Source organism: Enhydra lutris, unplaced genomic scaffold (genome assembly GCF_002288905.1).
Source record: "Enhydra lutris kenyoni isolate GAN:26980312 unplaced genomic scaffold, ASM228890v2 scaffoldscaffold20, whole genome shotgun sequence".
Taxonomy (NCBI): Eukaryota; Metazoa; Chordata; class Mammalia; order Carnivora; family Mustelidae; genus Enhydra; species Enhydra lutris.
In genome coordinates, this window is record NW_019154104.1 from 13,958,955 (window position 1) to 13,977,121 (window position 18,167).

At 37.5% G+C, this 18,167-nt stretch overlaps 1 protein-coding gene across 3 annotated transcripts in view; it reads left to right on the plus strand.

The window, feature by feature from the left end:
- The window catches only part of LOC111148569 (centrosomal protein 128), a 395,466-nt gene that overhangs the window by 325,392 nt on the left and 51,907 nt on the right, over positions 1–18,167 (plus strand). For all 3 annotated transcript variants that reach the window (XM_022505239.1, XM_022505241.1, XM_022505240.1), the window contains one exon: positions 17,155–17,178. In XM_022505239.1, coding sequence (XP_022360947.1) covers positions 17,155–17,178 — 24 coding nt within the window. The remainder of the gene's footprint in view (positions 1–17,154; positions 17,179–18,167) is intronic.

Here is an 18,167-nt window from a genome sequence, read left to right on the forward strand (position 1 = left end):
GACCCTTACTCTTACTATGTGGGAAACCAGTTAAGAGTTTGAAGCAAGAGTTTGAAGAATTAAGAATTTGAAGCAAGAGAACAATATGATCAAATCTTCATTTTTTAAAAAAAGGTTTTATTTATTTATTGGAGAGAGAGCAGTGGGGAGGGGTAGAGGGAGAGGGAGTGGCAGACTCCCCACTGAGCAGGGAGCCTGACACAGAAGCTTAACTGACTGAGCCACTCAGCTGCCTCAAATCTTCATTTTTTTTTTTTTTTAATGGGTAACTAACTGGCTATAAAGTCCAAAATAACTGGGGGCAGGTAAGATTAAACCAGAGAGACCATTTAAGCAGATGTTTGTGGGAGTTTTGACAAGAGATGATAGTGACCTGGATTGGATGGTAGAGAGAGCATGAAGAGGAGTGTATAGTTTCTTAATGTATTTTAAGATCTAAAATTCCATGGGACCTTGAGATTGGTTGTTAGGAAGTAAAATGGAAGGGTCTAAGAATGACTCCTGGATATCTTGATTGGGCCACTTCATGGATGGTTGTGCTAGTCAGTGAGAGAAAAGGAAGCTGATTAGTTCAACTTTTAATATTTTCAGTTTGGGTACCTTGACACATCCAGGTGGCAGTGTCAGGAGGGGGTTCCTACATGAGTCTAGAGCTCAGAAGGTGTGTGAATTGGACATGCAGATTTTGTTGTCAGCAGATTGGTCTCCATATCTTATAGATGATACTAAAAGTCATAAGAGTGCGATGCCTGGCTGGCTCGGCAGATGGAGAGAGAGAGTGCAACTCTTGATCTTGAGGTCGTGAGTTTGAGCCCCATGTTGGGTGTATAGCTTACCTTGGGGGAAAAAAAAAGTCATAGGAGCAGTGAGGATGCCCCAGGGGAAGTATGTAAAATAAAGAGAAGAAAACAGGCCAGAACCATAGGGAACACTCTCATTTAAGTTTTAAGCTAAGGATGAAAATCTTGCAAAGCAGTCTAAGACATAGAGAAAATAACTTCAGGAGGGCATACTATCATGAAGTGTAGCAAAGCGTATTTCAAGGGAAAAATAATAAAACTAAGTAAATAAATCCTTGAATCCCCCTTGCGAAGGGGCTTAAGTTTTAAAATTAAAATTTACCATACAGTAAGTGGTAATTTCCTATCATACCCATGCAGTCACTCTTGTCTTTCATGTTCCCAAATATCTGCTATTTAGCACAGTGCCTCCCCATAGTTAGGGACTCAGTAAATTTTCGTTGATCAAATAAATGAATACTACCTACTAGACTCTGATTCAGCACCTGTTTCTGGTCTTCAGAAGGTCTGCCATTAAAAAACAAAAACCATCCTGTCCTACAGGTCATTTTCTGTTTAAAAACATTTGGAGGAGAGGGCTCCTAGGCTCTAGCATTCCTGTGTACACACACACACACCCGCTTTCACTCTCCCTCCTTTTCTCTATCCTGCTCTATTCCCCCTCCTTCTTTGAATGTAGTATTGAACCAAAATGTAGTCAGTAAGTGAGTAATTTGGCACGAGTTGTAGTAATCAGTGGCAAGGGAAGAGGATATAATGGTGAGGGAGGCAGGCAGCAGAGAGGAGAGTATTTTCAATCTTAAGAGGAATCACAAACAGTGGAGACAAACAAATTTGACAGTGATTTCTATAATACAGTTGGTAATTACCAAAATTATTCACTGGAGGTTAATATTTTCTCTCTCTCTCTGTGTGTGTGTGTGTGTGTGTGTGTGTGTGTGTGTGTAAGACATTCATTTGCAGTTACATTGTACACTGTTCTTAAAAACAGAGTATTGTCTTTGACTCTAAATGTGTGGTACCACACCAGAGTCCTGTTTGCATAAGGGTTTGAGGTACATTGAAACAAACAAATCCCTTCTCTATTAAGCCGCTCTGAGATCAGCTGAAACATTTTAAATAGACACAAAAGGTAATCCATTTTCCTCAGTTTAGTTGAAAAATATTCAGTGACTGTCATCTTTCTTGTGATGACTGTTAATGGTAGGTGCTGCTATTGCTTTTTGTTTTCATTTTTTAAAGTACCAACCTACCTCGTTCACCTTCCATCATTTTCTTGCTTTGTGAACCCCAGAATGCAAATCACACCACAAGAGTATCATGCCTAGTCACAAAAAGCTGCAAATCACTACCTAGGACAGTCACTAAGCAGACGATCTGGAAAACACTTATGCCCCTCCCCCCTTTGCTGACTTAGAGTCATCTCACTTCATTTTATTTCAAATAAGATAAAAATAGATGATTATGAACATGACTTTCCTATTCACTTTCCTGTTTTACTAAGTCATATTCAGGTCTTTTATTTTTTTAAAGATTTTATTTATTTGAAAAACAGAAATCACAGGTAGGCAGAAAGGCAGGCAGAGAGAAAGGGGGAAGCAGGCTCCCTGCTGAGCAGAGCGCCAGATTCGGGGCTCGATTCCAGGACCCTGAGATCATGACCTGAGCCGAAGACAGAGGCTTAACCCACTGAGCCACCCAGGAGCCCCCATATTCAGGTCATCTTAAAGCAACATCCGTATCTATAAGTTGGAGACAGTAATAATACTTCATAGGACTATTAAGAGGATTAATTGGGGTAAGAAATGCATAAACAAACCTTGGTGCCTGGCAGGTCTTCCATAAATATTAATTCCACACACTATGTGTTTGTATCTCCTGCATACCAGACATGGCACCGCATACTGGGACAAAGTGGTAAATGTCCCTGTGCCCTCCCAGAGTCATCCTCTCCCTCTGTCCCACCCCTCCTTGCTCTTTCCATGGGCAACCATAATTTTAAATTCAGATTTTAGTTAGATTATGCTAATGGAAGTGTTACGTCTTTGGATAGCTACTAAATATAATGAAACAGTAGAAAAAGTTACATTGTGGCAATAATGAAATTGATTATATGATTGAATTTGAACATTAATCTCATTATTTAAGAGGGAAAAGGAAACGTTTTAGTTGTAGGATTTGTAAATGTCACCAGTATTTCTGGACACTTTCTTTAGTATCAGTATTTTCATTAGAAATGAACTAAATCTTTCATTTAATTAAAAACATTGGGTTTATGTTTTTTTTTTTTAAGTAATGTACATTTTTTTTTGAGACATTCCAGAAGCTACATATGCCCTTGAAGGATATTAAAGTGGCATCACTGACATACTGTTTTTCAGATGACCCATAATTATATTTAATTTCTCTCCCAGGTAGTTTTAAAAATAGCCTGGAACCTTCCATTTGAAGGACTTGATTTATTTTTTAGAAATGTTTTGGGAGAGGAGGGATGGGTGTTTGATTTTGTTTTTGTCACCTCAGTAGTGCTCAGGCAAAAGCATTTGAAATGAGCGGAAGGAGAAGATAATCTTTTCCTCAGCCATTACTTCATTTCAGCTACTTATGGAGTAAACTATGACAGCATGGTGTTTGAGGGAAAAATAGAACAGAAATTTCTTAGTTCTTGTGGAAATCTAATAAATATTAATATAGGGGTATTATACTATGAAAAAGAGTTCCAGTGTAGACTTGGCAGATCCATTGTTGGAAATAAACTGGGCAAGAAGAACACCAAAGACAAAAAGCTGATGTGGGTAAAAAAATTGCCCTAGTTGAGGCTTGCAGGATTATGCATCAGCATCTCAGTAGTCCCCGTAGTTGGCCAGTCCTCCGGCTCTACAACCATGTGGTAAGCTGAGCTAATGACAGACCAACTGGATAATTTCTGTAATTTTGCTGTCAGTCATTTCTTCTTCTTCTGAATGTACAGTGCCCAGAGCCTGTATTTTCAAACCACCCAGTGTTTGGGGGATTTTAGAGATTATGGGTACAAATGCAGAGATGGGGCTGTGAAGAATCTCTGAGTTAGTTTAGAAAGGAAAGTAAGGGGGAAGTCGGATGCTGTGTGCTCACACTGGTTCTCTAGAAGAACTGAAGGATTCATTTAAGCAATTCTAAATTGCCCAAGAAATTCTGATTTGCTTGGGAGGTACTAAAGTACATTTTTAGAAGTCCCAATTTGAATAAATTGAGAAGTTACAGTTGATTGTTTATTAAACTAGAAGGTAAAATGCAGTATCCTGCTCCTCCTTACGGTGACCCATAAGAGTTAAAATACAACTTCCATAGCTCTAGAAATCAAACGTACGGACGTACATATTCTTCCCAAGATGCAAGAATGTAGGCAAATCACTTTGTCTCTCTTTCTTTTTCTGATATATGATTAAAAAAAAAAAACTGTTGTAAACAATGACATAAACCAAGCAAAACATGGGTGCGTCTGGGGGATGGAGGATTGGGCAACACTGCACTTTGAGGACTAGCTGACTTAGTGGCGCATTAAAATCTCTTATTTTCTCAAAAAGTAAAGAAGCTTACCAAGCTTAAATTCGGTATGAGGTCTCCACAGAGATAAAATGTTAACAGTCTGTATTAGGGTCAAGACGGGTCTTAGCCAATTAGATTTGCACACTTCCATTTACTATGTCAAGAGGCTTCAGGAGAACAGGGAACCAAGCTCACTAAAATCGATTCCACTTGAAATTTTAATGGCCATTAAATTTTATCACTCTATTTTACCTAAAATTGGTAACTTAATTTTAGTTCCAAATTTATGGCAATAAAACTGGAAAGTAAGAGTCCCTGAAAGTGAAGTAAGTAGTCTATGTCCGAATGTATGGATGTTGAGTGACTAGATCATTTTCTTTGGAAAATAAGAGAAATATGAAAGTATGTCTGGTTCTGTTTATCCAAAGAGATGCAAAGCATGAGTCTTCAGGATTCAGGAGTCCCCTTTGAGTCAAGGGTCTACAAGAGCTTCCAAAAATAATAATAATAATAATAATAATAATAATAATAGACGCCCTTTGGAAACGTTTTTAAAATGCAAATATAAAAAGTGTAATTTTTGAGTTCAAGTGCCCAAATTTTTACTCTGTGACAAAGTTTTCTAAAAACTTGGTAAAGTTAAATGAGCCAAGTGTGTGTTACAAATTTCGTAAATTTTCCCACAACGGGGGGAATTTATTTCATGTGTCTCCATATACCAACCCCTTTGGAGCTGACTCCATGAAAAGCAACACTTCCAGAAAATAACCCTTAGTGCCTTTGTCAGAGTCTGAATTCTGGGTCCCATGAGCACTGGCGCTGATGAAAGAACAGCTTATGTTTTCTCGGGAAAAATGAAAACCACCTAAGCATGTTATGATGTTTTGCAGTGTTGAGCTTGTCTGGGAGTTTTTGCCATGTTTTGAGAGTCAACTGTCACCTCACAATTTGGGGCAGTTTCATTTGGGTCGCAATTTAAATAATCACTTCAAGACCACTCTCCTTTATGTGTATCTGCTTATTCTTCTCAGTCACACCACTGGATAGGCCTCAGACTTTGGATAAAGAATCATGTGTCTTCCATTTGAGCTGCTGTAACAAAACTACCATTGACTGAGTAGCTTAAATGAGAAACATGTATTTCTCCTAGTTCTGGAGGTCAAGAAGTCTTAAGATCAAGGCAGATTCAGTACCTGCCTTTAGTATCTGGCCCACTTCCTGGGTCGTAACAGGAGAAGAGCAAATGGAACATTCTTGAATCTTTTTTAAGGGCACCATCCCATTCATGACAGATCTACCCTCATGACCAGTCACCTGATAAAGGCCCCATCTCCTGATGTCACTTTGGGGATTAGGATTTCAACCTGTGAATTTTGAAGGGAGGGACACAAACATTTGTCGCTGGTTCAGCCAGCAGCTGGATGGGCTAGTACGTAGACTAGAATCTCCCTGTCTTCTGTACTCTTGTACTTAAATGCCTCCAGAGGTTATGGAGAAAAGAACTTCCACACTTTTTTTGTTTGTTTGTTTCTTTGGGTTCTTGGCCTTTCCTTTGAATTTCTTCCATCTTTCTTTTTTTCCCCCCTAGGAGAATGATTTTTTAAAAGACATATTAAGTATTTAGTGTGGTAAAATACTAACTCACCCCTTATCTTCCCAAGAAAAAGACTATAAGAAGCTAAATGATTTGTTGAAAGTGCACTAAATGAATCAGGCAATACTGGGGACTAATATTAGTGAAAGTCCTCACTGCCTTTCTATTAACTTTAAAACTATTACAAACCCTTTGGCTTTAGGCTTTCATATACATGGCAACTGGTGTGTGTGTGTGTGTGTGCATGAGAGAGAGAGAGTGTGTGTACCTGTGTGTACTTGGCTGTTGGCATGTGGGGAAGATTTTAATTTCTGGTGCAAGATTATGAACAATCCAGTAATCTCAAACACTTCTAGGAAGGAGAAGGGCTCATTTTCCTTTTTCCGTTCTACACCTTTTCTTTTTGCTATTCGTCATGTTTTAAATAAACAGACCAAAGAAATTTGTTATTAAAGCCCTCCTTGGGCTTCTTCAATTTCAGTTTTAAACCAGGTTCAAAATATTCTGGCAAAAATTAAAGGCAACATTGAAAACGTTTGCATAAATTTTAAATTGTGCAAAAAGTGATAAACCTAAAATGAGCTGAAGGAATGAGTAATAAGCATCTCCTCATATCTTTGTCTTTTTATCATAATCAGTGATGATATGGGTTTTAAAAAATTGATTCTGAAGTGTATTCCCTTTCTAGAGTATCTGCATTCCACTTAGTCTTCTAAATGTAATTTGTTAGAAGTTTAATGTTTACTTTTAAACGTGTGCAAGCTTATTAGCATGCTAATAAATAACATTTAATGTCTATTAACAGTACTTCTATATTTGCTCTTAAAATGGAATAGAAAAATATTACTTACAAGACATTCCATGCCTTTACTACATTCTGGGTGTAATTGAAATCCCTAGTTCTCATTTCACTGTTAGAAAAGAACTAATAAATTTGTCACCAGTAAAACAGGAGTTGGGGGAGAGGGGACATTTATGAGCTCAGTAATGAATCTAACTCGCAAAGCCAGACCTGAAAGACTTGGGAGACCCGCACAATAGAGGTGCCAGTTTGCTGTATAGCATCACAGCTAATTAAGTTTAGATCTTTGCTTTTCTTTATCCTTTTCTTTGAGATTTTCCCGGTGGTATTGGCTCTGTGTGCTTCAGCTGGCCTAACGTGAGACTCAGAAGTCAGAAGCAGTCACAGCTTACTTAAGAAAGGCATATGGCAAAAATATAATCCCTTTGATTATATGGTAAATAACTATAAGAATGGGTACAAATAATGGTTTTTATTTGAACATGAAATTTTATTGTGATACAGTATGTGTTTTGTTACACCGTCACCTGGCATCTGTTAAAAATAAGGTTCTGGAATGCTGTTCTGGCATGTGTACTTTTGAGAAAGAGGCTCTGGATTGGTGTTCCAGGGTAAGCCCTAACTTCCATCGCACACAAAATATAGCCCTAGTGGTAATAAAAAGGTATCATCTATATAGATAAATATATAAATATATACATAGGGTTTGTGTTTTTTTAACGTAGATTTTGATTTTGAGAGAATAGACTCCTTTAAATCACATGGACCTGGATTATAGTCTAAGCTCAATCACAATGTGGAATTCAATACATTTACTATCTTTGAGTCTATTTCTCAGACTATAAAATGAATGAAGTTAATGATATTCACCTATTGAGAGTTTGGGAGAGCATTAAATGAAAACATATTTTCAGCAAATAATAAGCTTTTAATAAATAGTGTTGAGTTTATGGTACTGGAACTTTAAAAGGGTGTTTTTGTTAACAGCCACAGCACACATACCATTGTCCCTTTTACTCCTGAAATTAAGCAAACCCTTTTCCGGTCCCAGGACCGTTGCATTTGGTACTTCCTCTCTCTGTAATGCTTTTCCCTTAGCTCTTCCAGTGATGGCTTATTTTCATCCTTTGAGTTTCAGCTCAAATGTCACCTCTTTGTGGGAACTTAACCTGACCAACCTGTTTAAAGTAAATCTTTGCCCTCAGCACCCCCATCACAGTTTTTGAGTATCTTATTTATGTGTCTTCTCCTTTGGCATGTAAAGTCCATAAAAGCAGAGAGACCTTATCTTCCTTGTTGATAACTGTGTACACAACACTCAGCAAAGTGTCTGCCTCAATAAATGTGAATGAATGGATGAATGAATTAAATGAATAAGTCAATGGAAGAGAGGGAGGGAGGAGAGACATTGGAAGGAAAGAAAAAGAAATAATGGATAAAAGGAATAAGGACAAAAAGAAGAAACTTTTATGGTCTGAGGAATGATTTATATTCAGGACATATGTATTTATGCATATACAGCTTTTTGATGTTATTTTAAAGTTTAAAAGTCAAGTAAAAATTTTCCCGTTCCTGTCATCTTTCCTTGCCCCTGGTCAGTGTGTTTCACCTTATCTTCTCCTTCCACAATCTGACAGGGGTTGTTTTGCTATAGGGTGACCTCCCTCTGTGAGGCAGGAAGTAATTCCTATAGGACATCAACACTTTAGAACAGAGGGTTGCCAAGCTTTCTGTAAAGGGCTAGAGTCTAAATATTTTCAATTTTACAGGCTATATGCTGTCTCCCAATGACTCACCTCTGCCATTATAGAATGAAAGCAGCCATAGACAATATGTAAGGAAATGAGTGGGCTGTGTTCCAATAAAAATTGTTTAGGGAAACTGAAATTTGAATTCCATGTAATTTTCACATGTCATAAAATATTATTCTTACTTTGATTTTTCTTTATCCAAATAAAAGTGTAAAAACCATTTTTAGCTCATGAGCCTATAAAAACAAGGGGCAAGTTCGAATGGCTTCATGCCCTATTTTGCTGACCCCTGCCTTAGAATGAACTAGTTCAATGGTTTTCCCTCCCATGATTGTTTGCCTTTGAAAAGATGAACTAGAGTGGGGGGAGGCAAAGAATTCATTTCTATTGGTAGGATTTTTAATAATTTTGCAAATGGAAGGAAACATAATTTTGACTAATCAGACCTTCCTGAACTCCTAAAAGCACATTATATCAGTGCTGCATTATCCACAAGTAGGTTTGTGAGTGTTAAAAGAAGCTTTCATGACTGGCTAAAACTGCCCAGGTGCATCCATTAGCAAGCTCTCACCTTATTTATTCCTTCATATCATAGACTTTGGAATTTATGATTAGGTTCTTCTAAGGATATTTTAAAGTAAGAAGTTTGAGGATACTTTAGTTCTATAATCCTGAAAAATTTTAGCTCTATAATCCTGAAGAATCAAATGCTTTAAATTTCAAGTAATGATTTCCCTAAAATCTGTGTATTTAAGTTGGGTAAGGAATTATTTGGGGAAAACATTTTAAGAGCACAGTGTGATATCATTTTCCAAATGCAGAAATTAAAAATTTAGTAGAAATTATTATAGTCCTATTAGTATTGTTTTTATAGCTCTGACTATTTATAGTGCTTTCAAATATTTTAAGATAATGGAGCTTTCCAACTTTTTTCTTTACTCACATCTCTCTTAAACAGCCAAAGCAACTGTTTAAAATTCCACGTTGGGAAGATGCTAGTCAGACTGCAATGAAAAATCAGAATGAAGTTCAATTTGAAGAAAAAGCAGTTAAGTATTTCATAGGAAGGAATATTTAGGATATTTGAAACGGAGTAGTCAAAACACATCTACTTTATTTTAGGACGTGTAGGATAAGTCAGCTTTCAGGTATGTATCTCAGCAGTATAAGTAGAAACTAAGTTGTTGGGGGCTTTTCCATGGTTTTCTTGGATACTGAGAATAGTATACCATTGACGGTCCAAGTACCGATAATCTAAGGTTAGTTTTAAATCCTTGAATTATCTGTCCCCTACATAACCTGTGCTTGTATGTTGGGAAGTGGAGATTAATAATAGTTTTAATCTTAGTCAAACTGAAGAGGAGGCAAGAAAAACCTAACTTGTGTCAGCCAAATATATTATTTTAAGGCCTTCTACTTATGTCTGGATATCCTTATCAACAGTCTATCTCTTTAGTATAGAACAGTGGGAGGTAACTCTACAGAAGCCCTCAGAAGGAATATGGGAATGAGGATGAGAGAGCCCCTCATATTTGTTCCTTGTCCTTTAATTCCTGAAAACACTTGAGTAAAATAACTGCACGTAAATTGAGATGTGAGTTACTGGAATTGCTCAAAGGTAAGCAATTTAATTCCCAAAGTGGACTGTTTGCTCATACCATTTAATGACTTAGCTTGTGATATTCATGATAGTCAGCAACCAAGTGCTGCAATTCATGTATTCAGGAAGAAGGAGCTTGGGGCAGTGGGTTCCATGGTTAAGTGGGTTTCTCTGTGAACACTCTCCACCTGGAGTATGGAAGATGTGTGTCCTTGAGGGATTCAGAGGAGATGTCAGCCTCAGGGAGTCTCATTAGGCCAGCTGTGTCTGGTGACAGTCAGATACACACCCTCAAAAAAACATACCCAATTGTTTTCCACAAGTTCTTCATGACACAAACCTCCTCATAAATTACACCATAATCACTACTGCACTGTAATTTGCATATGAGTTCAGAGCATATTTAGCTGATATATGACTACCTCACCACTGGAGACATATACTTTATTTTTTTAAATGTAAATCCTTGGGGGAGAAATATGGTGTGTTGGCTTCTGGGTTGCTGGCTTTCTCCCCCTACTATTCAGCTACTGTGCCTACATCTCTTTCGGGGGACCGTCAGTCTTTGCAATTACGTTGGTTGTCATTTGCATTGCCCCTAACCACCATCATAACCTTTATGTATAATTTTTAGTTTTCCCCAGTCCAGATGTCATTCACTGAACTCTTATTACTTGTTACCAACAGGTTTTCCGTGGAATTGTGCAGTTCTGGGAGAAAGAATGTTCTGTATCTCTTGCCCTTCATTTGTTTGTAGTCTTATCCTCTAGGTACCTGTGCACCACATTACATTGTGCATTAATGAAGAATCCTAATGTGATTCTTCATTTTAAAGGAAAAAAAAAAAAAGAAACCTCATTGCTTTCCTTCGTGATCTGAAACGTAAAGGGTAGATGTGATACTTCTTTGATTTTAATTTTGTGCAGTTGACTGGAAGCATTTGTAGGGATTTCAAGCAAAACCCTACTTCGCCTCTCGGGCTGCATTTTCCAGCGTGAAATCTGTTGGAACAAACCAACGGAGCCCCATTTCCCTATCTTTCTCTTCATCTTCCCTTCCCCATCCCCACCCCAACAAACACATGCACACATCCCTTTCCCAATTCGGGACAAGTGCAATCTCAGACTTCTCTGAACAAGGTCGAACAGTGACACAAGCATTGTCAGAGTAGAAGGGATGGTGATCGCCTCATAAGAAGACTGCAAACCCAAAATGCCACCTGCCAGTGTTGCTGAGGAACCCTACAGAAGAACAGCAGGCTGTCTGATGTCTGATCATGACAGTGGTAGTGAATAAAAGAACAGATCAGAAAAGTGGAGCACATATTTTGATTCCCTTCTTAAATCCTGCTTCTGATTCTATCAGGTATTTGCTACACCCTGAGTAAAAAGCAGGTAACACGAGTGTTACTGGGTATTCCCCCTAGGCTAGGAAATGATACATCCCTTTCAACTGGCTTTTTTGATAAGTCAAAGTGTTGGGCAGTTGTGGGGTTGGGGAGTGGTGGGGGCGGGGAGGGTTATTGATGACTTTGTTTTTTTTTTTGTTTTTTTTCTTTATGTTCAGTTAGGGAGCATGTAGTACATCATAAGTTTTTGTTGTAGTGTTCAACAATTCATCAGTTGCCTATAACACCCAATGCTCATCCCAACACTTGCCCTCCTTAATACCCATCATCTGGTCACCCCCATCTCCCAGTCACCCCATCTCCCCACCCTCCTACCTTCTATAACCCTCAGTTTGTTTCCCCGAGTCCAGAGTCTTGCATGGTTTATCTCCCTCTCCAATTTCTTCCCATTCAGTTTTGTTATTAACAACTTTCTAGACAAAATCTTGATGCCTTACTGCGGTTTTCTTTTCAGTATTTCTGTGCTGGTATTTTGGATCCTGGAGTAGCTTATTTGAAAAGGACACTTAAACAGCTAGTGAAATGAATGAACAAGGACAGAGTATAGGAATCCAGTGACGGGTAAAGCAAACTCTGGTTGGTTGGGAAACCACTGCATGCTGTTCACGTGCCACTTGTTCTGAAGTTTGTCTTGAGAGTAATTTTATTTCATTTATAATAGACAACGTGCAGTTTTACATATAGATCATTGACTCATTTGCTATATTCAAAGTCAACTGAGGCTATATTTTAAAACTTTTTTGGTGTTGCAACATTAAGGTTGTTTGCAGTTTTTAGCTCTTTGTTTTAATTTCTTTTAAATCACTATGTGAAACACTCATTTTTTTGTGATGACTAATAAAGGACATTTCCTTTTCTTTCATTTTAATATCTTGAATTTTGGAAAAGAATATATTTGGAATTATTTTGAGCTCTTTTAGTTATTAAAAGATGGCGGACAGTGTGTTAAATGTGACAGATTGTCATGTGGAAATTCATAGAGAAAAAAATGCACATATTTGTGTTTTGTTTTATGTCATTTATATAGAAGTAGCAAGTAAAGTGTGAATATTGATTAAGCAGTGTTAACATTGACCAGAAAAATGCCACACAGTGGTATCTCTGGATGAAGCTGAGGGGATTTTTCTTTCAGAAGAGAGGCCTTTTGCTTTTGAAACAGTAGTAGAAGGAGTCCCCGTTGTGGGTCTTTGTTTTTGAAAATTATTGGTCCATCATGGTCTTTCAGTTCCAGAGAAGCTTTCAGAATTATTCTATACTCCTAAAGATCATTAGACTTAGAAGAGTGAGAAACTTTTGTTATATTCTTATACCAGTATTGTGCATTTTCATATGTCAATGGATATATGTAAAGCATTCCTGGAAAATGCTGCATTATTGTGCTAAAGTCACTAGGCCAGTTCAACTACACTTAACCAGAGGCAAAACTCTGATTATTTAGAACTACAAGGCCTCTAATTCATCACTTAGATGGGATGATGAATCAATATGTTTTATTGATTGGCGTGGCTAAATCAAACTGCTAATAATCAGGGATTCAGATGCCAGTGATCCATATAGCACTCGTTTCCTACCTTAGCCTACAAATATTTGCCCGTCTCCAGTGATGCTAATGAATTTGCTTCAGATCAGTCATAAATTCCAATGTACAACCAGGTAGAAAAGGCATATATACAGCTCAAAGCAGATTGCTAACGTGATCATAAAAAGTTATAACACATCTTTTTATAGTACATACGCTGTAGACCTCTTCCAAAATATACCTCTCCCTTCTTGCTCTGCCAAGCCCAGAATGAATTACAGTGTGTTGTCTAGCAGCATTATTGACACTCAGAAATTGTATGTAATGCTCACATTATGAAGAGTAGATAGCACTTTACATTGGAACTCAATGGCTATGCAGTGACTACATGGATAATTTTTAGAGTAAACTTTAAATAATTTTTGCCATTTTAGGTGTGTCTTAGATTATTCCCCTCTTTAGATAGAATGAAAGAATAGCCACAAAAAAAAAAAAACAAAAAAAAATGGTTCCCCCCCCAAGAACTTTCTTCTTCAAAACATTGAAGACATTTTTCCTTCAATTCTTGTTTTAACCTTCCGCTCCCAATTATTTCTTTCTTTGTTATTGGTGTCATTTATCCAGAAATACTTCATATAGGAGAAATCAGTAGATTCAGCTTAATAAAATAATTTATTTGTATAATGCTCTTACATCTTATTTCAAGTGTTTTTGTTGGGGGTAAAAGGATGTGAAGACCTCTGAGAGTCTACAGTTCTCCTAAAAGTGTATGCAGAATTATGTGTATGTTGTGGGATAATGTACATTTTCCTGGGGAGAAGATCAAGTTTCATCAGACTCTCAAAGTCCCTGACTACAAAATAAGAATGACTAATGTATAAAATGAAAATTGGAGATTAAACAACAAAACACTGTGCACTTCTGGTTAGAGTAGGAGAGGTGAAAAAGAACAGAATTCAATGTGCTGTACTTAGATGTTCATTCTAGGACATATACTGACGTTTGTTTTGTGGGCTGTATCAATGCCACAGTATTGGCTTAAGTTACCTCTGTTTTAATAAGAAGAACCAGAAAGGAAGTGTGGATGTATTTTGTTTGAGAAAAAATATTTGCAGTAGCCTAATTCTTTTATATACAGAATTGTAATCTTATCTGCCAAAAAAGAAGTCAGCCATTTCCATTTTCAAAACATTTCTTAACTTTTAAAAGCAAGTCAGTAAGTCCATAAAGACTAGGAGTAGTTTCTTTTTATTCATAGCCTACAATTAAGACCAAACAACTGTACAGTTTAGACAGACCTCACTAATTGGCAGTGATGGCTGGTATTCGGTTAGCTGCTGTTGATTGGCAAATGGAATTATTGAAATTCAGGTTAATGAACTGAATTGTCTATTGCCCTAATTTTCTCATTTTGGTAACATATTACATTTTTCGTAGAAAACTCAGTACCAATTTGGAATGAAGTAGGTTATAGATGAAGAGACATAAGTAGGGGCGTCTGGGTGGCTCAGTGGGTTAAGCCTCTGCCTTTGGCTCAGGTCATGATCTCAGGGTCCTGGGATCGAGCCCTGCATCAGGCTCTCTGCTCAGCGGGGAGCCTGCTTCCTCCTTTCTCTCTCCACCTACCTCTCTGCCTACTTGTGATCTCTCTCTCTCTGTGTCAAATAAATAAATAAAATCTTAAAAAAAAAAAAAAGGAAAGACGTAAGTAAATTGCACTGAAGTAAATCATTTCTTCATCTTTATATTTTAACAAAATGGAGTTTTCTTGGACCGTTTGTGTTCATAGTCTTGAAGACTGGGCACATGTCTTGGTCATCTTGAACCGCTACAACAACTTACCACAGACTGGGGGACTTAAACAACAAACATTTCTCACAGTTGTGGAGGAGGAGGAGTCCAAGACTGAGGGGCTGGCAGATTCGGTCCTTGGCGAGGGCTTTCTTCCTGGCTTGTGGATGACCATCTTTTCTCATTATTGCCTTCCATGGCAGAGAGCAGAAAGAGAAGCATTCTGTCTCATATGGACACTGATCCCATCATGAGGACTCTGTCCTCATGACCTAACTACCTCCCAAATGTCCCATCTCTAAATGCCATTGCATTGGGGATTAGGGTTTCAATCCATGAATTTTATGAGAATAAGAACACGCAGTCCATGACAGTGTGTATTTCTCTTAAAAATCTTGTAACAAATATTCAAGTAAAATGAAGACACTAATACATAAATTATATCAGTTTATCTTTGCCAAACACAGAGATCTGAATTAAGACAGACAAAATTTAAATTCTACTATTTTGACCTCTTATGAAAACTCTGATTTCCAACTAGCTTTATGCATGCTTTTAAGACTAGTTGTATGTTTGCCTTTAAAATGTGCTAATCCTAAATAATATGAGCCCATAAATACATGGTATATGGAAAACTTAAGGCCCAAATAGTGGCTGTAAATATTTTGAACCTTCCAAGATGGTTCATATAAATGTGATGCTGCCCAAAGGCTGTTTCTGTCTCCGTAAGATATCTAATGAGGTTCTTCTGTTCAATCTGCAAAGGATGATAAAGCATTGCTGAATGGTTTTGTCCCAGATGGACTGTGAATAAGATGCCTGGTAACAACAGATCAAAGCTCCCTTGAGGCATTATTATATGCATTTATTATGAAGCATTCAAAAGTGACAGTACACAAGTCACCAACCAAACGGCAGTTATTTCATGAAAATTATGGGGGCGAGGGTGAAGTTCTTTCAAGTATGCCAACAAAATGCAATTAAACAGATTATATTGCTAAGAACAGTCTGCTTTGGGCTGATTTTGCATAATATATTCATTTCACTTGTACTCACATAGCCAAATGTTTAAAGGGTAGGAATGTTCAACTCTTTGTGGAAGTCCTCAAAGGAAAGGCCTGTATGTGTTAGGTAAGGCTGGGAGTGTGGCTGTGAGCACCAAGTTCTTGCAGCTTCTAAGTGTCCTGTGTCCACTTCAGTCCCTGTAGGACTACTGAGAGATCTGAGCTGAGTGGCTCTCTGTACCACTTCCCCCTTACGTCTTGGGCAAAATTAATTTGATTAAACAAAAAGGAAATCCAGATGTCACACACCTCCCATTGCTTCCAATGAGAGAAAAGAAGGAAAAGTGGCCTTGATCTTCCCCCAAAAGATGGCTTTCTATTTCGTTAAATCTTCAGACTCTCCTCTCTCAAATTCAGCCTCTTTTTATGGATAAAGATTTCCTCTATGTAGCTGTCAGCTCTGAAAAAAGTTGAGAATATAGTTGTTGCTTTGAGAACGCAACCATTTACCTAATCATTTAGCTTTGTAACAATAGTTATCAATGACACTTTTTAAAACCTAGATTTTCCGGGGCACCTGGGTGGCTCAGTCATTAAGGATCTGCCTTTTTGGCTCAGGTCATGAGCCTGGAGTCCTGCGATGGACCCTGCATTGGGCTCCCTGCTCGGCAGGAAGCCTGCTTTTCCCTCTCCTACTCCCCCTGCCTGTGTTCCCTTTCTCACTGTGTCTCTCTCTGTCAAATAAATAAATAAAATCTTGAAAAAAAGAAAACAGATTTTTCTGTAGAACCTTCAAAGATACTGTAGGTAGAGAGGGCCCATCTGAATTCAAGATTGGCTGCATGTGACCTTTCTTGTTTATATTTCCTGCCTTGTTTCAGTTAACAAATTACTTCTTAATCTTAACTGATGAAGTTATGCTTATGTCTGAACTTTACTTTCCAAGTCACACTTTGTACTGTGTACCTAACCGAGTGCTGGTATTGTACCAAAGTCCTTTTTTATATTACTACTATCATCTAGTTGTTCATATATTCAAATGTATGTATGTAATATTTATAAATCCTTACGTAGATAAATCATTTTACCAATGCAAAAGTGGTAATGTTTATTCCATTTAGTCACTGTATATGAGTTTCTGATATCTATCGTTAAACCGAACACAACTGAGATGAGAAGTACAGTGATTCTTTCCTGACTCTTTCTGTTGTAGAAATCATCCTGAGTAGGAGTTTTCATTTTTTGAGATTTTCAAAACATTATTACTAATAGAGAATAAGTAGAAAATCTGAAAAGTAAATTGAAATGATTTTTAATAGCTTTGTTTTTATAATTCTGCATTATGCTTTATTTGCAGGACCGTGTAAATGCATTAGAAATGGTAAGTTGAGGCGTTTTCTTTCTCCTTCTGTCAGAGTTACTGCTGTGTCCTGAGGTGGATTTCAGAGCACTCCCCAAAAGAAGTCGAGAAACCCTTTCTAAAACTACATCTAGAATTCAAAGGGGAGGATAAGCTAAACTATACCTGGAAAGTATGTGGATACAGATTTTTTAAAGTGAAAAAAGAGAAAAAACAAAAATGTGCCTATTTCACTAGTCACTGCTCTCTCAAGACTGAGGATACCAAGATGTACTAATCCATGGAAAGCATAATTAGCTTAAGTATAATCAGTATCCTATATGCTTGTATCTTTATTGCCCAATCACTAAAAGGACTGGTTGATCAGAAGCTGAGATTGGGAAACTGTTTATACTTGGAAGTACAGATATTCAACCTTAATATTTTTGTACATGGTTTTCACGAATACCCAAATAATGTTAAAAGCTGGTCAGCCTTTTTCTCAATAATCTTGCTTGTAGGAATCTAGCATTAGGGAATGAATTTTTTAAGGTGAGTGAATGTAAAGACTACATGTTTACAATATTTTATTGTAAAATTATTTATTTTAAATAATTTTAGGGAGAAAGGGGGGGCAACTTATTGTTTGACAATATAGTACTGAATGGTTGGATAAAGGTGTGGACTTTTCCGCCCAGCATACCACTGTTGTTACGGAAAAGGGTTATAATAGAAAACAAACTGAAAAGACAAATGTGTACTTCAGTGATAACAGGTAATGATAGACGTATGAATAAAGAATAGAAGAGACTGAGAAAAACTCATAAAAATGACTTGTTAGATGAGAGGACTGTGATTTCATTCCTTTCTCTATTTTTTCAAATTTTTAAAATATTATATTCCTCTTATAAATAAACCTTTTTGGGGGCACCTGGGTGGCTCAGTGGGTTAAGGCCTCTGCCTTCGGCTCAGGTCATGATCTCAGGGTCTTGGGATCAAGCCCCATATCGGGCTGTCTGCTCAGCGGGGAG